The 24,012-nt window shown below is 43.0% G+C and overlaps 1 protein-coding gene across 1 annotated transcript in view; it reads right to left on the minus strand.

Moving 5' to 3' along the window:
• Nucleotides 1-6,608: 6,608 nt before the first annotated feature.
• The window catches only part of ADAMTS12 (ADAM metallopeptidase with thrombospondin type 1 motif 12), a 207,559-nt gene continuing 190,155 nt past the window's right edge, over nt 6,609-24,012 (minus strand). The window contains exons 19-23 of the mRNA XM_081942601.1: nt 21,613-22,644; nt 18,565-18,717; nt 12,749-12,922; nt 11,354-11,507; nt 6,609-7,243 (exon numbers count right to left, since the gene is read on the minus strand). Of these exons, the coding sequence (XP_081798727.1) occupies nt 7,095-7,243; nt 11,354-11,507; nt 12,749-12,922; nt 18,565-18,717; nt 21,613-22,644 (1,662 nt within the window). The 3' untranslated portion in view covers nt 6,609-7,094. The remainder of the gene's footprint in view (nt 7,244-11,353; nt 11,508-12,748; nt 12,923-18,564; nt 18,718-21,612; nt 22,645-24,012) is intronic.

Raw genomic sequence — 24,012 nt, forward strand, 5'->3', positions numbered from 1 at the left:
GCTGAAACAAATCACCCCCTAATTTAAACACATCATTTCTCCATTAGAGTGGTGCAGTGGTCTAGAGGTGGCGCTGTCGCCTCACAATCAGAAGGCTGTGAGTTCAATCCTAGGGAGAGGCAGATATTTCTTTCTCTGGCCACAATGAGAAATGTATCTGCTGAACAAAGCTCCACATTGGCAACAGGAAGGGCATCCAGCCAGTAAACACTAAGCTCCATTCAGTTGCCCAGACTCCACCCCACAAGAGATTATGGAGTCGTTAAAAAGAAAAGAGTGGAGGATGATCATTTCCCCATTATCAATTTTCGGATTATGATGGAAAGTACTCAGCCAGTCCCTCTAGGAAACTCTCTTTAAAAACTATTTTGATACGAGAGATTTTTTTTCTCTTTCCGTACGGAATCCAGTTAGTTTGCATGCACGCATGTGTGTTTTATTCCCGGATCTTATGCACGTTATGTAATCCAGTTGCCAATGGTCTGTGACTACCCGAGTAAAATGTTAATGCTGAAATCTGGAACAAACGTTTAAGAGAGCCAAGAGCACCACCCCCAGATAACACTGCTTATTCAGGCATGATGTATCATTTGGTGATTTCATAGTGACTCATAACTCTCCCTTCAGCTTTCTCCATGCCGTCAGAAGACAAGAAATTTCACTGAATCTTCTTACAAATATGTAGAAAATAGTTTCTCGAGGTTGACTCAGCCTTCCGTCCTTCCGAGGTGGGTAAAATGAGGACCCAGATTGTTGGGGGCAATAGGCTGACTGTAAAACCGCTTAGAGAGAGCTGTAAAGCTCTGTGAAGTTAAAGTAAAGGGTTAACATAAAATGTAAAGTTAAACCGAATAAGAATGCCATGAGCCTTATCCATTCCACAGGGGATTAAATACCTTATCTGACTAGGTCTAGCTAGGAAATTGGTACTATTCTATCCTCATAAGGCAATCAAAATATCCTGTCACTAGGGTTAATGTGTACAAGGCATACGTGACACGGGAAGAATGTGTATTTAGGAGAATGATCAATATCCTGCTTGATAAAGTATAAAAATCTGTAACAAACTGCCCTTCGGGGTTCAGGTTCTGCTTGAGCTATCGCTTTCCCTTCGACAAAGAGCTGGTTTGGTCTCATTTCTGCAACAAAGTAGTATATAAGTCTTAAGTGCTATTGCTATTTCTGTGTCCAAGAAAGGGAAAAATAGTCTGTATTAGGATGAAAATTATAAGAATGATCCCTGACTTGCTTGTATCTTTAAAGTTTCGAAGAAAAAGGCTGGAAGATAGAAAAAGAGGGAAGGGGTCTTAACCTAGCTAGATAACAGGTAAAAAATAGAGACCACATTTCCCTTGGACATAGATAGGAAATAATGTACACATCACAATTAATGTTCCAGCATGAACATATAAAATACTTGTAATACACTGTATCTTCCCCCTATGTCAGGGGTGTCCAAACTTGGCAACTTTAAGACTTGTGGACTTCAACTCCCAGAATTCCCCAGCCAGCGAGACTTGTGGACTTCAACTCCCAGAATTCCCCAGCCAGTGCTGGCTAGGGAATTCTGGGAGTTGAAGTCCACAAGTCTTAAAGTTGCCAAGTTTGGACACCCCTGCCCTATGTAAACCTTTGCAAATGTAAGCACTTCATAAATTAAGCAGAAGAAAAATGCCATTCTATTTTATGAGCTGGGGAAACCGCATTCTAAGTAGCAAATGACAATTACATATATTAAAACTTTGCTTGAATAGCTACAACAGGGTCATCTATTTACAAAAAAAACCCGTGTTTCCTTATTATGTATTTAATGCAAGTCCCCCCATCCCCAAAAGCAGTAAACACAATTCAATTTGTGAACCCATTTTCTATACTTTCGGCTGTAAATTGAACTGTCACTGCTTTTATATATAGGATTTTCTGGTAGACATCTTAGCCATTTTTCAATTGCATTTCTTTTAATGCAATTTACCTGGGCAGAAGCAGCACTGAGATTCTAAGAAGCCGATTATAATGGTTCTCTTATAATCGAAACTCTTTTGTTTTCTTCTGGAAAGAAAGAACTCCATAGGGAATATTTTTGTAGTTTTATTGGTAGAAAATGAGGCAAAGCCAGATCACTTGACATTCTTTCCCGATTCAAGAAAATCAATATACTTCTAAAAGGCCATTTCCACTGTATTATCATGGGAGACTTTTGGATACTGACATATTTTTAGCAGGACTGAAAACACAGCCTATGAATAAATGCTGCTTATTTAACTACACCTTGAAATCAATCACTAGTATGAATCTACTTGGATTGTCTTCCAGGTTTCGCTGTTCTTTCTGGCCAACAGATGGCAGGGCAATGCCTGCAAATAAGGCGAAAAAGTGGACCTGCAGAAAAAAATATATCTGGAAACTGGTGACTGGAGTATCTTGATAGCACCATCCAGTTATGGTTGAAGTGATATAAGGCTTGTGTAGTAAAAACCATGGTTGACTTGTTGTTGTTGTTAGTTGCGAAGTCGTGTCTGACCCATCATGACCCCATGGACAACATTCCTCCAGGCCTTCCTGTCCTCTACCATCCTCTGGAGTCCATTTAAGCTCACACCGACTGCTTCGGTGACTCCATCCAGCCACCTCATTCTCTGTCGTCCCTTTCTTCTTTTGACCTCAATCTTTCCTAGCATTAGGCTCTTCTCCTGTGAGTCCTTCCTTCTCATTAGGGGGCCAAAGTGTTTGAGTTTCCTCTTCAGGATCTGGCCTTCTAAAGAGCAGTCAGGGTTTATCTCCTGTAGTACTGACCAGTTTGATCGCCTTGCAGTCCGAGGGATTTATTTATTATGCATCATCAAATTGGTTTTTCCCCCTCCTAGTGGCTATATCCCTCTCCCCCAAAATTGGGACAAAATTGGGGAGAAGCAAGAAGAGCGCAAAAAAAAAAAAAAGGAAAGAGGAGGTATTGATTCCAGCCATGGTCTGTTGAGTTACTATATTTATGTTTGTCCACTTAGGTTTTGGTGTGTGTATTTCTGAGTTGTGTGTTTTGTGTGACTAGTATTTTCAGTGTTAGGTCTATTAGCAATTTAGATTTTATACATGCATGTTTTCCTGTGACCCTCTTGTGGGTTTTGATACAACAGAACATTTGTAGGGGGTTGGACTGTGGGGTCCTTGGTGCTGAGCTCGGTTGTTTTCTTGCAGACCTTTTATTACCCAACTAGGCAAAACCATCAGTGCTAGATGGGAATGAGGTTTACGCTCATTATTATATACCAATCGTTTACACTATCACTGTTAGTGGGAGAGGTCTTGGTGATTCCTTGATTAGGCTGTTGATGGCTGAGGATCTTATACAGGTATCTCAATGAAGAATGTGGGAAATCAGATACCAGTCCAATCCAACACATCTTACTTGGTGTTTTCTTCCAGAATCAGTGATAGATGAATTGTTTTGAATGCTTGACCACAAGCTGAACATGACTCAGTAGTAAGAGACTGGTAGAAGGGCAAATACATTTCTTGGCAGAATTGGAAGATGCTTTGTATCAAAAATGTGGGACATCATTAGTCCCCTCTACTCACCTGGAATTCTGTGTTGATTCTGAACGCTCCTTTTCCAGAAAGAAGGTAGGGAAAGTTCGGAGGATTGCAATGGGACTTAAGAACACGGCCTCTAAGGACAGGCTAAAACAATGGTTCTTAACCTTGGCAATTTTAAGATGTGTGGATTTCAATCCCCAGAATTCCTCAGCCAACATGGCTAGTTGGGGGATTCTGAGAATTGAAGTCCACACATTAAGGTTGCCAAGTTTGAAAAATACAGGGCTAAAGGAACTAAAGCAAATCTAGAGAGCATACTAAAAAGCAGAGACATCATCCTGCCAACAAAAATGCGTCTAGTCAAGGCGATGGTTTTCTCAGTTGCAATGTATGGCTGTGAAAGTTGGACCATAAGAAAGGCTGAGCACCAAAGAATGAAGGCCTTTGGACTATGGTGCTGGAGAAGACTCCTGCGAATCCCTTGGACTGCAAGGTGATCAAACAGGTCAGTCCTAGAGAAGATCAACCTTGACTGCTCTTTAGAAGGCCAGATCCTGAAGACGAAATTCAAATATTTTGGCTACCTAATGAGAAGGAAGGACTCACTGGAGAAGAGCCTAATGCTGGGAACGATGGAGGTCAAAAGAAGGGGACAACAGAGAATGAGATGGCTGGATGGAGTCACCGAAGCAGTTGGTGTGAGCTTAAATGGACTCCAGAGGATGGTAGAGGACAGGAAGGCCTGGAGGAACGTTATCCATGGGATTGCGATGGGTCGGACATGACTTTGCAACTAACAACAACAACAAAGGAACGTTGGATGCCCTAATTTGAAAATAAATAAATAAGGGGAGCCGTAATAGCTGTGTTCAGGTTCAGCTATAGGAAAGATGATAATTTTTTTTCTATGCTTACAGAAACTACGACAAACAACAACAAGTATTACCCTGCAACTCCCTAGATTTAATTTAAATACATGCAGTCTTTGACTTATGACAATTGAGCCCCAAATCTCTGTTGTTAAGTGAAATTTGTTGTACATTTATCCCCATTTTACCACCTTTCTTGCCACAGTTATTAAGTGAATCACTGCAGATGATAACTTAGTAACCCAGTTGTTAAGTGAATCTGGTTTGTCCACTGACTTTGCTTGTCAGAAGGTTGCAAAAGGTGATCCCACAACCTCATTGATGACACATCAAACATCATCAATATGAACCTTTTCCAAGCATCTGGATTTTGATTACGTGACCCTGGGGATGCTTCAATGGTCATAACTGTGAAAAACGCTCATAAGCTATATTTTTCAACGCCGTTATAAATTTGAATGGTCACTAAACAAACTGCTGTTAAGTCAAGGACTACCTGTATAATGAAAATGTACAACGGTGGAACAATCTATCTGGCTATTTTAAGAAAAAACCGGCGGACAGTTAGTTTCAATATCGCAGAGATTTGAATTGGAATATGATTCCTTCCAACTCTGTAATGCTATGAAATTGATCGTGACCATTTTCAAGGGCATCTTTAGGCCTCTATGTTTGATAGCTTTGGCCACCAAGTGTCTCTGATGAAGGCGAGCCCGTGGCTCTCATCTTTGGCTGGCTAGATGCCGCTCATTTTCTGCGAAGAGAAAGACTTTACCTGTTGACCTTTAAAGCATTTGTTCATGTGCATCGAACCAACGCCATTCACCACACAGCCTTTCATGTAGAAATCCAATTAAACCCTTGGCAGCATCAAAGAAGCAGACTCTTGAAGCATTATAAGGGGCTGCATGGCTTTCTGTAGTGTACAAATTAAAGCCTTTTTAGCAAAATATATCAAGTAATATTTCTGAAAAAGCAATACAGCCAGCATTGCATAGCAACACCCTGATAAAAGCATCATTTCAAGATTACATCATCCGTTCATTTATACAATAAATGGACACATGTTTGCAACACTGGTTTCACCAACTACCTTAAGCTATGATTTATTTAACCATTTTTTCCCCCACTATTCCACAATTCGCTAGGTTGACATGCTAAGATCAGAACTCCAGGATTATAAATGGTGATGGTTGAATTCATCCATTGCAACCGATATTATTTACTTGGCATTGGCTTAGTATCTTCTTTGAACCCAGCCGTAAAAAGAATGTTTTCGATGCCGTGTAGGTTTTAGCACCATGGTATAATAGCACCGTATTGAAAAACAAAATTGATTAATTCAGTCAGAGGTATAAATCTGCTATACACAAACACGGCAACTTTTTACAATTCTTCACAGATAGAATTTCAGAAGAAAATTGCAATCCTAGGAAGGGAAAGTGTTGTCTGAAAAACCTCCCATCAATTTTTTTTTAGTATAAGCCAGGGGTCTCAAACTCAAGGTCTGGGGCCACGGATCCAGTCTGTGGGGTACTTAGATCTGGCTCACGAGGCTGCTCTGGAAATAGCGAAGGACCAGCCCACAGTGCCTCTGCCAGTGAAAGAGACAGCCTTCCCAAGCTCTGTTTTCGCTGGCAGTGGCCGTTGCAGCTGAAAACGAAAGTCGGGAACCCATTTGCATTGGCAGTGTCAAAAGCAGTGTCACTCACCCTCCAACACAAGTGATGTTGAGCTGGCCATGCCCACTCTGGCCACGCCTCCCCCAGGTCAACCACAATCCTGATGCAGCCCTCAATGAAATCGAGTTTGACACCCCTGGTGTAAGCCAAGCTGGCTGAATTCAAAAAATATCTGGAGAGCCTCAGGTTCTACAACTGTAGCTTCAAAAATGGTCATTTTTGAAAAGGGGATGTTTAAGTCAGTGGATGACAATGATAACTTGTACATTAATGAGCCTCTGAACTACACCAGGGGTCGGCAACCTTAAACACTCAAAGAGCCATTCGGACCCGTTTCCCACAGAAAAGAAAACAGCGGGAGCCACAAAACCCTTCCTGTGCCGGACTATTTCCTGAGTGCCCCCAAAACAAGCATATGTATTTGAATTAAAGGTTCTGCTTTCTCCTGAAACTTTTCTTTTCTTGGATTTATTCATGCTTGGCCTACTGAGGGTCAAAAAGCTCAATAAATTGTGTGCACATTGGCGGGTATGACATATTTTTAGCGACAGGGAGCCGCAGCAGAGGGATGAAAGAGCCACATGCGGCTCCAGAGCCGCAGATTGCTGACCCCTGACCTAGACGCCCATTTTAATGTAGAATAAGACCCATACCTGGATATATCAAAATCTTTTTCTATTTTCAAGAGAGCTTTCTTGCGGAACCCACATAAAAACTGATTCATTAAAGCAAGGAAACCTTATTTAAACTGGGCCAGAACGATCGAGCCAGGAGTGACCCAGAGAAGGAAAATGAAATTAAAGGAACTGCCAACAGGTATAGAAAAGAAAAAAGGATAATATACAGAACATACAAAAATAATGAGTCCAATGTTTGAAAAGGCTGCCTTGCCTCTGGGAAGGTTTAAATAATAGGTCCATAGAGCATGCTGGAAGTTGTAGAAGACTTTTCTTTATTCCCAAAGTCCATCTTAGCAAGTTCAGTTTTTATTTGGGTAACGATTCAGATTTGGTTAATTATCACGCTCCATTGTGCTGGCAGCCAAAGATCTTTTGCACGTTTGACAGCATTGAATCCTCACTGAAGGCGCAGAGCATCTGCCAATATCTCGCACCCTCTCGCAGAAGTTCACGGAGAGTCTGTCCTTGCTGCAGGATGAGCCTGTTAAACGTGTATGAGTACAAAGAGAAGTTACTGGTCTTTCATGCAACTGAGTTAAGATAAGGCAAAATATCAGAGAGAAAATGAAAGGCACCAGTAGGCGATAAATAGGAAATCAAGATCAAGAGTCAGATAGTTAGAACTTAGAAAAGGTTAGAGGAAGGACAGAAGAAGAGAGATGCATAAGCAAAATAGAAGATTAAGGCAGAAATAGGAGGCCTGGGATAAATTAAACGGTTCTAAATAAAAAATGACAGGTAATCTTTTGTGATAAATGTTTGCAATAAAAGTCTTTTTTAGCTGGAATTAATGTCTATACAACCACTCTGGAGTCTGTACCAATCCTGAATCTGTGACAATAAAGATAGTCCTCGACTTACAACAGTTTGTTTGGCGACCGTTTGAAACTACAACGTCACTGAAAAAAGGGATTTATGTCCATTTTCATACTTATGACCGTTGCAATATCCACATGGCCATGTGATCAAAATTTAGATGCTTGGCAATTGCAGTGCCCCACTTGTTCCAGGGACATGGGATCACCTTTTGCGACCTTCTAATGAGCAAAGTCAATGGAGAAGCCAAGTTCACTTAACAACCATGTTACTAATTTAACAACTGAAGTGGCCAGAAAAGTCATAATATGGGTCAAAATTCACTGAACTGTCTCGCTTAGCAACATACATTTTGGGCTTGATTGTGGTGATAAGTCGAGGACTATTTGTAGTTCACAATGCTTAGTGTTGGGGAAAAAATCATTTCTTAGTCCAACCAGCTTCTGAAGATGGAATGATAAGATATGTGAGGCAATCTTGTTCAACGCAAAGAACAAAATATCTCAGGCCAGATGGATGTGGGAAAATTGGAATTCTGATTTGGAGGATGACAAGCTGAGAGGGGTTGTGAAAAAAATGAAAAGTGATGTCTCTTTTTTTTTGCAATTTATTGTATAGCATGTATTTCATTAGATGTCTTTACTCTTGATTCGTTTTTGCCTTGAACTTATGACCCGTTTTATTATAATAATAAACAGGGCGGAAACTAATCAAGGAGAGAAGCAACTTACAACTGAGGAGAAATTTCCTGACAGTTAGAACAATTAATCAGTGGAACAGCTTGCCTCCAGAAGTTGTGAATGCCCCAACACTGGAAGTCTTTAAGAAGATGTTGGATAGCCATTTGTCTGAAACAGTATAGGGTTTCCTGCCTAGGCAGGGGGTTGGACTAGAAGACCTCCAAGGTCCCTTCCAATTCTGCTATTGTATTGTATTGTATTAGATCCACTGTAGCAGATTGGCTCTGAGTCCAAAGATTTACAATTCACCCGAAGGACACATGGTTGATAGCTTCTGTGGTGAGACTGCCAACTACGTTCTTTTCCACCACTGCTCTAGTGCTGCTGGCTGGGAGCTTTTTCTTTTGCAAGCTGGTGTGTGTGTGTGTGTGTGTGTCTCAGCTGGCTTGGTCTGGTTTCGAGGCTGCTCTTTGCTTTCAGTTACGAATTGCCCCCACCACCTTCTCCACCTGCTGAGGGACAGGCCACCTCTGCTATTCAGCTCTGGAAGGCTTAGCCAAGATTGCAGGCTGGTTTCATCTGGAGACCTTAGGGTTGGTGGGCTATAGCAATCCTCCAGCTCTAACTGCAATAGAGCTGCTGAAAATAGCTAACCAATTTCTTTGCATTTATTTTGTACAATGACAATAAAAGCTGTACTCTGAGTGCTCTGAGGCTGTTTGGGAAAGACACACACACACACACACTCTTACATCTGTCTAATGAAATTTTTCTTTGTAGAAATCTGATGCTTCCTCCTGGATTAATCAGTGTGTGCATTAGAATATCCTCCTCCTTCAGAATGTGTAATTCTAGGAAGTTTGTGATGCACCTATTCAGCCTAAATGAGTGCAAAATACATTTACAAATGCTGATTTTATGCTAAATTTGTTGTGGAGCATCTACTTCATGATAACAGGCCTACTGATAAAGGTAAAGGTTCCCCTTGCACATATGTGCTAGTCGTTCCCGACTCTAGAGGGCAGTGCTCATTTCCTTTTCAAAGCGTCAGTGCTGTCTGAAGATGTCTCCGTGGTCATGTGGCTGGCATGACTAAACACCGAAGGTGCATGGAGCGCTTTACCTTCCTACCAAAGGTGGTCCCTATTTTTCTACTTGCATTTTTATATGCTTTCGAACTGCTACGTTGGCAGAAGCTGGGACAAGTAACGGGAGCTTACTCCATTACTCAGCACTAGAGATTCGAACCACCTAACTGCTGACCTTTCTGATCGATAAGCTCAGCGTCTTAGCAACTGAACCACTGTGTCCCTTAGTGCTCTCAGGCTGTTTGGGAAAGATACACACACACACACACACACACACACGTCTAATGAAATTTTTCTTTGTAGAAATCTGATGCTTCCTCCTGGATTAATCAGTGTGTACAATACAATATCGTCCTCCTTCAGAATGTGTAATTCTAGGAAGTGTGTGATGCACCTATTCAGCCCAAGTGAGTGCATAATACATTTACAATTGCTCATTTTATGCTAAATTTGTTGTGGAGCATCTACTTCATGATAACAGGTCTACTGATATTGTGTCTCAAATACTGTATTTTTTGGAGTATAAGACGCACCGGAGTATAAAAGACACCAAGGTTTTGAAGAGGCAAACTTTTTAAAAAAGTAGATAGGTACATAGAGGGATAGAGAGGGAGAGAAAGAGAGAGAAATACAGTAGGTAGGTAGGGGGAGAGAGAGAAATAGAAACAGATAGAGACAGAGAGAGAAATACAGTAGATAGGTAGGGAGAGAGAGAGAGTAGTTATGTTGGTAGTTTTAGAGGGAGAGAGAGAGAAAAAAATACAGTAGGAAGGTAGGGAGAGAGAGAGTTAGGTAGGTAGGTAGATAAAGGGATAGAGAGAGAGAAATAGAGAGAGAGAGAGAGAAATACAGTAGGTAGGTAGGGGGAGAGAGAGTGTGTAGATAGGTAGGTAGAGGGATAGAGAGAAATAGAGATAGAGACAGAGAGAGAAATACAGTAGATAGGTAGGGAGAGAGAGACAGTAGGTAGGTTGGTAGGTAGAGGGAGCGAGGGAGGGAGGGAGAGAGAGTGAAATACAGTAGGTAGGTAGATAGATGTTTCCAGGTGTATTTATCCATGTGCTGGAGAAGGAAATCGCTGATAATCTGCAGCACCTAAGACTTTATTTCTGCTGGCACAGCACTTGATCAATGTAATTCTCATCAATCAGTTAAAGAGCTTTCCAAAAGGAAAAAAAAGTTTTTGCACTCTGCAAACCTCCCAAAAATGGCCCATTTTTCGCGAAAACAGGCCCGTTTTTTTAAAGGCATGAATAGCCTTGGGGGGGGGGGGCTTGCAGAGTGTTCCTGGGGAGGGGGGCAAAAACAAACAAAAAACCTGCTCATTTTTCATGAAAACGGGCCCGTATTTTGTCAAACAAATTGCTTGCATAGCCTTATGGAGGCTTATAGAGTGCTGCTGGGAGCTGGGGGGGGGGAGGGAACAGCCCATTTTTTGCTCATTTCTATGCATGGCCATTTTGGTGAAGGGAGCTGGGCTTCGGGAGGCAAAGAATGCTGTATTCGACGTTTAAGACGCACTCAGATTTTCAGTCTCTTTTTTGAGGAAAAAAGGTGCGTCTTATACTCCAAAAAATATGGTACGTCAGAACTAGTGAATATACCATGATATATCAATTTGGTTAATTTCAATGGGCTAAAGTTGAGGGGAGTGATCAGTGTGTTATGAAAACCGATCCCATTTGGCTAATTTATGATCTAATGTATAACATGAACTCAGACAATTGCTTATTTCCATAGCAAGTTCTATGGACACAGCCAGTGTTTAGATGTGCAAATTCATGCAAATATATTAAAAATACATCTTCCAATAACCTTTTCTTGAGATTCCTTCCCATCCTTAAAGTCAGAGATTAATCCAAAAATCTATCAACTAATGAAAGTATTTGCTCTTTGTAATGAACAATGCCAGAAGGTCTCCGATGGACTGGCTTGTAATATAGAACTGCCTGCAATTTTGAATCCAGGATAGTTTTCTTAGAGAGAGCTTCGCCGGAATATACTCACCAATATTTTTCACACATTTTTGTAGGTTGCATTTCTGAGAATCTGGAGGCTTGGTCTCCTGCTCGCACCAATCCTCCTCCTTGGTTGCATGGTCGTCCACCCCGATGCACCGCACGGGCCTTTTCTGAGTACCCCCTCCGCATGAAGCTGAGCACTGGAAGACATTTTGAATGACAAAGCACACATTCCAAGCACAAAGGCTGCATTGATTGGGAATTAGCACCATGCCCTGCGTTCTCAAAATGCCATGGGGTTTTGGCAAAACTTTGCAAGCTAACTATTGGTTCAGTAGAGCACTCCAGAGCATGTGCTGGCTGAGGATTTCTGGGAGTTGAAGTCCACAAGTCGTAAAGTTGCCAAGGTTGGAGACCCCTGCTCCAGAGGAAACCCTGCAAAATCCTGCAGCTCTGGACCAGGCAGTTATTAGCAGGAACTCCTATAACAGTGATGGTGAACCTTTTCGGCATCGTGCGCGCTAGTCTGGCAGCCTGGAAGGGAAGCTGCCCAGGGAGCATGCGCGCACCAGAAAATCAACTCCTGGTTCGTGGCGTGCACATGCGTGCCGGCCAGCTAGTCTTCCGATTACTGACATGCATGCACGTGTAATGATCAGCTGCCTGACGTGCATGCTCAAGCTGGACAACGGAAGACCAGCTCTTCCCGTTTCTGGCACTGCAGCATGCATGAAGGCCAGCTGATCATCGTGGGCGCTTGCATGCCAGAAACCCAGAAAAGGAATGGGCATCACCGCACGTGCCAAGCGACATGGCTCCGTGTGCCACTTTGGGCATGCGTGCCATAGGTTCGCCATCCCTGTCCTATATCCTTCCTGCTCCTGTGACTTCCTTCCCTCCCTTCCTAAAACCAAGGTGCTCTTGGTCTTGCCGCTATCCCAACAGAGTAGCTGAAATGAAAGACTAGGGGAGGACTCCAGGACCCTAGCTAGAATGTCAAGATTCCTACTGCATTGCCCTGCTTGAAGGCATTGCTCCCCTCCTCCTTCCTGACCCTCTTTAGCCCGTGAGACCAACAAAAGGACACACGACAAAATGAACCTGCCGCAGAGGTAGCAATAGCAATAGCACTTAGACTGTCGACTGCCTGCAATCTGGCAGTTCAAATCTCACCAAGCTCAGGGTTGACTCAGCCTCCCAGGTGGGTAAAATGAGGAGCCAGATTGTTGGGGGAAATAGGCTGACTCTGTGAACCGCTTAGAGAGGGCTGTAAAGCACTGCGAAGCGGTATATAAGTCTAAGTGCTATTGCTACTGCTACCTTGTTGGGCTGACAGTGGGGAAGGCTGCTCTCAGTTCTGTACAGTTTAAGAACATTCAGGCTCCACCAGGACGATATGCAAGGGATTAATTAGTTAATTAATCAGAATGACGCATTGTACCTCATTCCAGGACTCTGTGTGCCACCTGAAGCATGGATCCATGTTACAGCTCATGTTCAGTACTGGCTGGCTTTGCACAGCCTGGCAGTGGAACGGCCTCAGGCTTCTCTTCTCTCGCACATCCATGCAATGTGCATCGCGGGTCTTGAAACCCCCTCCACAGCTGGAAGAGCACTGTGTAGGAAACAGGGGCAAGAAGGTAACCTCTGTGGCTTCAAAGATCCCTAAGAGGCTTTTGTTTGCAAAAGCACAGCGCAACGGGTGTGATGCCACACAGAAATAGGGGGTCCATGGGAACTCTTTTGCTGTCCGGGTCCAGACAGAGAGGCAGAGGTGATATTCTGCCGATTCAGAATGGTTCACCTGAACTGGTAGTGGAAATCGTGAGGTGGGGAGGCCACCAACCCGCCCCGGCTCTATGCCGTCCCATTTAGGCCCCCTTTTTTAGCAAAAGCGCATGCACGGAAGGCTGACCAGAGCATGCTCACATTTGCGAACCTGTAGCAGAGGTGGTATGCTGCTGGTTCACCCCGGTTTGGGCAAACTGGTAGTGGCAGCAGTGGGAGACTCTGCCCACCAGCCCAGACGTCATCACAGATGCTCTGCACATGCAGAGCACGCTCCTGGTTCCAAACCAGTAGTGAAGGTAAGAGGATTTCATGCCTGACCTGTAGGGAAGGTAAGTGAATACCACCCCTGCAGAGAGGAACCATTTTTAAACTCCTTTAAAAGGGCTGTTTGGGTAGCTTTAAAGGGAAAGAAATGACTAGAACATCTGCATGAGGCTCAAGATGCTCAAGATCAAGTATAAGACGCACCTTCCCCCCCCCCAAAAAAGAGGGTGAAAATCTAGGTGCATCTTATAAACTGAATACAGCATTTTTGGCCTCCCGAAACCTCACCCGCTTCAACAAAACGGACGTGCAGAGTTTGGGAGGCCTGCAAAGTGCTCCTGGGGGCTGGGGAGGGCAAAAATGAGTGAAAAAGAGGCCATTTTTTGCTCGTTTTTGCCCACCCCCTCAGTCCCCAGGAACAAGCCTCCTAAAGGCTATGCATGCCCTTTTTGGCAAAAAAACGGAGCCGTTTTCATTTTTTGCACACACACACACCAGCCCCCAGGAGCACTTTGCAGGCCTCTCAAACTCTCTGCATCCCCCATTTTTCACAAAAAGTGAGGCAGGCAGAGGGTTTGGGAGGTCTTGTTAAGTAAGTAAGTTCCCCGTTAGGAGAGCGAGTGTGCAGAGAAGCGTAATGAGAGTGGTATGGAAGAACACACACAAACCAGCATACAGGGACACCGAATAGTATAAAATATAGTAGTTTACTATGTGGAAATATAGAGGTATTCAGAGTCCATCAAACAGTCCAAGTCATACACGGTTCAGTCAGTCAGTTATCTAATAATCAGTTTTACACACAAAGCAGCTAACAGTAGCAAAACACAGTACCTCACAATATATCGATCAGCATCTAACAAACAGAGAGCTAACAGTCATTCTGGCTCCCTTTTATGGCTGCTTGAGGTAACAGCAACCAATTACATCTCTCTAGCATTTAAAGTAACAGATACATTTGTTACAATCATGGCTTATATACATTGCCAAGCCAAGACTAGGGTTGCATCCCTAACAGGTCTGCAGAGTGCAAAAACTTTTTTAAAAAATTTACCTCTTCAAAGTCTTGGTGCGTCTCAAACTCTGAAAAATACAGTATTTGAAAAGTTGTACTTTGAGGCTTTAAAAACAAGCCAAAAAAGCTGTATCTCTATCCAGTGGAGAGTGCTAAAGAGTTGGAGCAGCAAATTTCCAACAAAAGTGCTGCCACTGTGGGCAAATCTCCTGAACTGGGCATGGATTTTCATACCGAAAGCAGTTTTCCTCAAATAACCTTTAAGTCACAGAGAGCTTTAAAGATAATGACCTCTTTGTATTTTGCAGAGAAATGAATTGGCAGGGCTTTAAGCACGGACAAAATATGGTCAGCTTATGTTCTTCCCAAAATCATGTTGTCTAGCAGCTGACATTTCCCCCCCAGAAGCATGTGTTACCACAGACCCTGGAGATCATTACAACAGTTTAATTTTAAAATATTTATTTTCCAGGAAGACGTACAGTTGTCATATTAACCTGTTCTGTCCCAAGCCTCTAATATATACTGACGCAGACTTAGCTGTCTGCCACAACTAAGGAGGGAGATAAGCAACCCCTTGGCTAGGAGCCCTGAAAATTATCTCTATGAAAACAAGGCTTGAACTCACGAAATTCTCCCAATCTTTCTCTACGCCTGGATTAGTAAACTGTTGTTTCCTGCAAAATTCCCCTCCTGTCGCCCCACCTATAAGCTCTCTGGGAGGGGCCAATCAGTAGCCACCTGTTCCTATTTCCTTCTGTGAGCCTTTTCCCAAAGTTGTTCCCTCCTCCTCTCAGCCCTACACATACGTACGTCAGGGACAGCCTCTCTCTGTTCTTCCTCACTGCTCCCTGACTCAGACACCATCTGGTGGCCAACAGGCCTCTCTAGTCCCTGCTCTGACTCCGAACATCCCCCAGAGTTTTCCTCAGCCTCCAGGGCAGTCCCATAGTGTTCATCGCTGTCAGATTCCACCAACAGCTCCGCCGGCTGCTGTGGGGCCACAACATCAACCAAAGTTGATGAAATGCACTACTGGCATTAGTCATAATCTTGGAAGGAGAGAAAGACAGAGATTCAGGTCCCAAAGCATGGCCCAAATGGCATATCTGGGAAAACATTATCCCAGATTCAGAAGAGGCAGACATACCTCCTTTATGTTCATAATAATAAGTACCAATATCCAGGGGTGGGTTCCTGCTGGCATTACTACCGGTTCGTTTGCCCCCCAAAATGTGTACGTGCATGCACATTTGCACTTGAAAAGGTCTGCGCATGCGCACATTTAAAAAGGGGAAAATACATTTTTTCAATGAAGATTGTTCTGCGCATGTGCAGAACAGAAAATCAAGATGGCGCCGCCGAGGATAGAACCGGTACAGTCACGTGTCTGGCCAAGTTACTACCTATTCGGCCAAACCAGTTCAAAACGGGAGGAACCCACTCTGCCTATATCTTGTCTAGATCCACTTTCAAGTTGTTATTCTTTATCCAGCCGATTACTGACTGCAGACAGTTTCAAGGCACTGCCAAAGACCCAGCCTGGCCACCATGTTATCTTACCACAATAACTTGCTCTGAGCAAGCACCCTTTAGAGCAGGTATGTCCAACCTTAGGAACTTTTAAGACTTGTGAACTTCAACCCCCAGAATTCTCTAGCCATCATAGCTGGCTGTAGAATTCTGGGAGTTGAAGTCCACAAGTCTTAAAATGACCAAGGTTGAATACACCTGCCTCAAAGCAAAGTATTTGGACTGGCAAGGGGTCTGTTTGCCCTGATACCTCAGGGCATCAAAACGTCAGATGGACCAAGGCATCAAAGCAGGGGCTACAACGCTGTAATAACAACCTAGGTCAGTGATAGCTAACCTTTTTGTCGAGGCGTGCCAAAAGCAGGGGAATCGCACATGCGCGCGCCCACACCCATAATGCAATGCCCCACACATATGTGTGCAGGCCTCACTGAAGCCTCTGGACTTCAGGGAGGCGCATTGGGCTGTTTTTTGCCCTCCGGAGGCTTCAGGAAAGCCTCCAGAGGGTGAAAAATGGCCAAAAATCAAGGCTGAAAATCAGCTGGCCAGTGTGCACATGCGCACTGGAGCTGACAGGGCAATGCCTCCCATGCCCTCAGAAAAGGCTCTGTGTGCCATAGGTTCACCATCACGGACGTAGGTAAGAGAGCAAAAATCTGGCAGATTTCAAAATTTGAAGGAAGGATTTCAGTCTGCCTTATGAAATGATCAAATTGGCCAACAAAGTATGGTTAGGATAGACCACAATTAGGGCCACCAACTCTGGGTTACAAAAATCTAGCCAACCGATAGATGGCAGCAAAGGGAAACAGAACATAAGCTCTTTGGAATCATCTGATTGATCAACCGGATTTCCGCAGCTCAGATCTGAAAGCACTGCCACAATAATGGTTTATTATTATACAAGATATCTGGCTTATGGAGGTTTTCCAAGAAGCTAGATTTCTGAAAGAGAAGCAATTGATGGAAAAAGCCTGACAATTTAAATCTTGAGCCACTCAGCTCTCTGGTGCCATTTAAGACTGCACTGAAGTCTGTCAGTGAGGAAAACTGACTGTCGGGATCGCATCCTCCCACACACATCCCTGTGGCCAATTCGCTCTCACAGGGAGGGACTTCTCCTGGTGCCGTCCACTAGGCAATGCCAACGGGCGGCGCCAAGGAGTAGGGCCTTCTCTGTGATTGTCCCAACCCTCTGGAATGACCTCCCCCCCGACATTAGAACCACCACCGACTTCCGCTCCTTCCGACAAAAATTGAAGACTCACCTGTTCCGATTAGCTGGCCTGGCATAATCATAATTGTTACCTCCTGGCAGACATATTTTTAAACTGGTATTTTAGGGGAATTGCTTTTAAATTTAATTTATGGGATATTTTTAGGGTTTTTAATACTATATTTATATACTTTACTTAGCTGTACAGTTCTTTTTAACCTTCTTTTAACCTCCTCCATATCTATCTACTTATTTAATAATTTTAACTGTTCAACTATTTAATTATTTATATGATGTATGGACTGTACACCGCCCTGAGTCCCTTTTGGGAGAGGGGGCGGTTTATAAGCACAAATAAAAGTAAAAAGTAAAGTAAAAAGTAAAAGGTGAGAATTATAAGTTCTGTGTTTGCAATGGAAGTGCTTAAAGCAAAGTACACTGGATTCCACTGAATCCAGTAAGATTTGCTACTGAAAAGCAAATCAGTTCAACCCTTAAAGAACAGAAGCATCGTCCAACCCATGTATCTGTCAAGCCTGTAGTTATGTTCTTTTTAGGATCTTTGGCCTGCCACACTTTCTTATAATTTTCTATGCTGTTTCAATAGTGTAGTAGTTGGGAGGGGGGAATAGAAAGGAGTAGGATTGTGGAATGTATTGTTATGGATTTTCTTAGAAGCTCAAGGTCGTCTTTTGTCTCCGCACCTCGACACCTGACCGGAACCAGAGGGGTGTAGATGCCAGCGTGGAAGATGATGATTGGAACATGTGATGGATTTGTGGGTGTGGGGATAGATCATGAGCTTTCAACTGGGTGGAATTTCAGGATGTAATTCAGAGTTGGAATTTTTCCATAGAGGTGCTAACTTGCCTGTAGAATAAATTGGCCCTTTAAGGATGTTTTGCCTTGGACAATGATTTATTTCTGCATGGTATTTAGAACCCTAACAGTATAATTGGTTCAAGTTGAACATTGTAACTTCTGTGGAAATTCTAAAAAGAATATGTTCACAAATGTCATTAATCCCAGGATCTACTTTTGACAAGAGCCTGGAGTAACAATACGTATCAAGCAATTGAAATGTCACTAATAAAATGTTTAATTTTGAGGTATTTCAGTTGGTAAGAAAAATAATAATAGCTAAGAGGAATAGGGAACACGTTACAGGAAGAGATTGGCCTCAAAACTAGCTTTGAAAATGTATAACTATTTTGATTATTTTGATTTTCAACGTTTGGAAAATTTAAATGTTCGTGAAATTTTTATTTATGCATTTCAGAGATATGTTGAGAATAAAGTGCATTTCCCCCATTACTTTCTTATGGAAAAGAGTAAATGTTTTTACTCAGGGTCAGAAAACAAACTCTTTTGGCTTCTCAAAAGCAGAAGTCCACAATAAATAATATGTGAAAAATCACAGTGGGCCAGCTTTCATTACCTTGCTCCAATTTCCTATTCTCCACTGAGCACATGGACGAAGGTAGCATCTTCTGGCTGGATCGGGTTTTTTGATGTGCTGGCAGTCAGACTCATTCTTGGTGTTGCATTCTATTGGTCTCCAAAAGGCCCCAACACCACATGTGGTAGAACACTGGAAAATTGGAGAGAAATAATACTGCCATTTCTTAAGGGTACAGGAGAAGGAAATTACTTACTAATTTTTCCTGACAGTAATTTCCTGACATTAAAAATCAATAGAACAGCTTGCCTCCTGAAGTTGTGGGTGCTCCATCATTGGAGGTCTTCAAGAAAATATCTTCTAGTCTACCCCCCTGCTTAAGCAAGAAGTCCTATATTATTTCAGACAAATGTTGTCCAATCTTTTCTTAAAAACTTCCAGTGATGGAACACCACAACTTCTGAAGGCAAGTCCTTCCACTGATTAATTGCTCTAACTGTAAAGAAATTTCTTCTTGGTTCTAGATTGGTTCTCTGCTTGATTAGTTTCTATTCATTGTTCTGCCTTCAGGTGCTTTGAAGAATAGGTAGGACCCCTCTTCTTAATTAAATAAGTAGGGGGTCACTACCCAACCTTAGACTCAAAGGTGCTTTTTCAAGACGCAATTGGACTTTCTGTTTTTTCTTTGAAGACAAAGAAAGCTGAAGAAGCTTCTGGGATAAGAAACAAAACATTTTCAAAAAAAACTCCATAAAGTCCAGTTGCCTCTTGAAAAAGCACCTTTGGGTCTAAAGTTGTGTCGTGATTTCTTCAGCTCTGAAGAAGTTTCTTGGAAATGTCTTTGAAGACATTTGACTTCTCATCCAACTTCTTTTTTGAAGAAGCCTCTTGGATGAGAAGCGAAACGTCTTCAAAAAAAAACACCAGAAAGTTCAGTTGCCTCTTGAAAAAAGCACCTTTGGGACAACCATGACCTGGATGACTGAGAATCTCCATACATAATCTTAGTGTACTCTTTTTCAGTTCTGAAACATTGAATTGCTCCATGTTCTATTCAAACTGTTGCTTCCCAATGATCATATATATCCAACAGACAGATGAGACGGGCTCAGGATACCTATGATTCTTAAGCGCTATCCACAAACTGGATGCCTACAAATACAAAAGCCTTTGCATAATCAAGAAAGCAAAAATGGAGATTTGTTTTCTTTGCCTTGTCCATATTAGCAATGTGGTCTCACGTGTCCTTGCCTCAGAGGAAATCAGTTTATATGTCTGGCAATTCTCATTCCAAGTACTGTTGAGGTAAATTAAGAAGTAGTTATTGAGTGACAGGTGCTGCAAAAGGACAAACTTCATTTGAATTAATACAAAATGAAAATGTTCATCTTGCCAAATGTAATGCAAGACTGTCTATCCTCCAACTATTTTTTTCAAGAATGCTTTTGCTTCAGTGGTGGGTTCCGGATCCCGTGGCAACCGGTATGGTGCAACCGGGCCAGGCGTCCACATGAATGCCCGCAGCGCATGTGTACTTATCACCTGTGACGCTCCGCGATGCCTCCATGACGATCCAGCTGCTCGGCGGAGCATCGTGCAGGTGCCGTACGCTCTGTGCCCATGCGCGGAACCTCGAAAACCTCAAATACTGGTAAGGAGCATGGGTGGGCAGGTGGGCCCTCCGTACCGTACCGGAATGGTACCTGGTGCTCCCAGCAGGCACTGGTATACCGGTCATAACCCACCACTGTTTTGCTTCCATTAAAGCTAGGCTAAATATGCTACTCAATGAAAATTCCCCCAGATTTCTTTCTAGCTTGAAGAAAACTTGGAAGGCAATATTCATTTGATTTGAAATTAAGTTGAAACATGCCAGTTGAAATCTAAGTTGAAATCTAAGGCAGTGTGGTAGTTTTGGTACCTTGCCTTAATAAATATGTTTGGGAGGTTGCTTCTGTTCTGCCAGCATAGTCATACTCCACTCAGGATCAAGGATGCAGCTATAGAGGTGGTCAACAGTATTAAATATCTGGGGATGCAGATAACTAGCAATCTGAACTGGTCTCTCCACACGCCATCCTTAGTGAAGCATGCAAAGTAGTGTCTGCATTTCCTGCATCGGATGAGGAGAACACATCTTTCTCCTTCTGTCCTGGCTACTTTTTACAGAGGCATGATTGACAGCATTTTAACAAACTGCCTCACTTTCATTTAGTGGTAGCAGTGCCTCAGATAGAAAGTCCATACAGAGAGTGGTGAGGACAACCGAGAAGATTATAGGAAGCTTGAAGCATTGTTAGATGCTTTACGGTCTGTTTCTGTTGCTGCCCTCTGGGAGGAGGTTTCAAAGTATTTCTAGCAGGACTATCAGATTCTGTAACAGCTTTGTTCCTTATGCAAGCTGTCTGGTAAACTTGCAATATTACTTTTTCTCGCCATGTACACCTGAACTAGACTATGTTGTTTCTCTGTGTCATATCATATATTTGGGTATATGCATAATATTTGTTTGTTTACTTATATATATTTTCATGTTCATGTAGTGTATATTGGAGGTAGTGATCCTTTGAGAGCTGTATGCAATGGAATTTCATTTTAATGTATGCCAATTAGTGTACATTTAAAGTGGCAATAAAGTTATTCTAAATCTAAGTCTAAATCTGTTTCTCTAAAACCTCAAAGAGATAAGCAACAGCTGTGCAACACTATTTAATGGCCCTGAAATTTTCCATGCTGCTTTATTAATTAATTTGACACATTTGCAGTGAAGTGCAAAATATGAAATAATCAATTTCACTTTGCTCAGTATTTTGGACAACCAACATTCTCAAGCATTATGAATTTCTTTGTGACAGCACCCCAGAATTTCCCAGAGTTATAATTTGTTACCTAATAAGTAGCTTCCAGCATTTAAATGCAAAACACTGCACACAGACTTGCTCTGTGCGCGAGATGGGAGGTCTCTAAACTTGGTAAGTAAATAAACTTTTGCATAATCAAACAAGCAAAAACCAGACATTAGTTTTCTTTGCTTTTTCCATATTGCATCGACAGTTGTAAGCAACATAAGACAATGTCAATACGTACCTCAGTCCAGTTTCCCACCAACCAATAGGCATTAATATGCAGGTTTTGGGGCTTTTCTGAATCAGAGTCATGTAGTAACCTTGTTTTGAAAATATCCGCCCTGTTCTTTGGCATAGTGGTGTGTCGCACAAATGTACTTTCTGTAGCCCGAGGGGATGTTTCACCGAAAGAGGGCTGGGATGGGGTTGTATATGAAGATTTTTCTTCTAATGTATTCTCTAGTGTTGGTTGTTCTGTAATGGGATCTGAGGTCACAGGTGGATTTATTTGTACATGAAGGCCTTTGAGATCTGTCGTTGCCAACGAAACCTCAATTCCTCTTGTGGGAGTAGCAGAAAATTGGTTGAGATTATCTGGCCGATCATCTGTAGATGAGGTTCCTGAGATCTTGCCGGTGGTGAATGTGAGAAGCCTCTCTGTTGGTCTTTCAGTCTGGATGTAATCTTTTAGTTCTCTCTCAGTACTGTTGGGCGTTGTGTCATTTGTTTCCATTAAATAATTAGTCTTTGGATTGTACATGGGGTCAATGGTAAAGGAATCCTTGTTTATGGAGCTACCTTCTGAAGATATATTCCAAGCGGTTACCAGAGGTCCGTGAGTGATGTTTTGCAATGCCCTGTTGGCACTAGTCACACAGGAGTAGTTGCTGGGTAGGCTTGAGTGAATGGAACTATTTTGCAACTTTTTTGCCTCCAAGTCTTCATTTGGAGAAGAATTTACAAGGCTTACGGAAGTGGGTGTCCAAGTAATGTTTCTGAGCCTGGGCATTGTTGTTGAATGGATTTTTGGTAATGGTTCTGGGGTGGGCAATTTTTTTGAAGGGCCTCTTCTGGGAATAGCCCCTATTCTTCTAATAATCTTTCCATTATGGAGCTTGAAACGAGTCATCAGCAATCGTCGAGTGGATAGGCATTGCTGTAACCCACACAGCGCTTTCGCATGGGGTTTCTTCGAAACATCACATGGTTCCCCATTGTTTTTTGTACAAGTGACATAACGAGTGCGTACTCCTCCACCACAGGTAACTGTGCACTGCAAAATAAACCACAGTTAGATATCTCATCCCTTCCATCTCCAGTCAGCTAAATAAAATACCCAACTTTCTTTTTAAATGCAATGTGTGAACCTAGCTCTGGATTAGATTACATTAACAAAGTTGGAAGGAACCTTGTAGGTCATCTAGTCCAACCCTCCGCCCAAGCAGGAGACCCTGCCTACACCATTTCCCATAAATGGCACTCCAATCTCTTCCTGAAAGACTCCAGTGATGAAGCTCCTACAACTTCCAAAAGGAAGCTATTCCATTGGTTGATTGTTCTCACTGTTAGAAAATTTCTCCTTATTTCTAGGTTGAATCTCTCCTTGTTCAGTTTCCAGCCATTATTCCTTGTCTGGCTTTCAGGTGCTTTGGAGAATAGCTTGACTCCTTCCTCTCTGTGGCAGCCCCTCAAATACTCGAACACTGCTATCATGTCTCCCCTGCTCCTTCTCTTCACTACGCTAGCCATGCCCAGGTTCTAAAAGTTCATAGGTTTTAGCCCTCAGTCTCCTAACCATCTTGGTTGCTCTTCTCTGCACTTTTTCTAGAGTCTCAATATCTTTTTTATAGTGTGGTGACCAAAACTGGATGCAGTACGCTAGGTTTGGTCTTACTAAGGCTTTATACAGTGGTATTAGTACCTAGTGGTATTAGTACCTAAACTACTTAAGTAGCTAAGGAAGCCATTTGAACATTCCTGAAATCCCTAATTTAATTGGCATCTGGCTTTGCCCAGGATACTTTGAAATAGTGCTTAACTACGGTGTGCTGAGAAGAAAGTACATATAGTACAGCGATGGTGAACCTTTTTTGGCTCGCGTGCCACAAGTGGGGGGGAGTGCAGGGGGGTCGTGTGCGGGCGTGCCGCACCCATAATGCAATGCACGACCCCCCCCAGTGCGCATGCGTGAACAACAGGCGCGACCCCCCCCATTTTTTCATGCTTTCTTCACCCTCCCCAGGTTCCAGAGGCTTTATAGGAGCCTGGGGAGGGCGAAAAGAGCCTCCCCCGCCCCCCGGAGGCCCTCCAGAGGCTTCAGGGACCGTCCGGAGGCTTCCCTGAAGCCTTTGGAACGCTTAAAATGACCCTCCAAGCAAACCGGAAGTTACTTCCGGTTTGCTCGGAGGGTCGTTTTGAGAGCTCCGAAGGTGTCAGGGAAGCCTCCGGACGGTCCCTGAAGCCTTCGGATCAGGCTCTTTTCACCCTCCCCAGGCTCCTATAAAGCCTCTGGAGCCTGGGGAGGGCGAAAAAATGGCTTTTAAAAACAGTGAACTCAGCTGGCCAGCGCGCGCATGCACACTGGCCAGCTGACAGGGCAGCACCTCACGTGCCCTGACAAATGGCTCCGCGTGCCACCTGT

This window comes from Natrix helvetica (assembly GCF_964273705.1).
Source record: "Natrix helvetica genome assembly, chromosome: 2".
Classification (NCBI taxonomy): Eukaryota; Metazoa; Chordata; class Lepidosauria; order Squamata; family Natricidae; genus Natrix; species Natrix helvetica.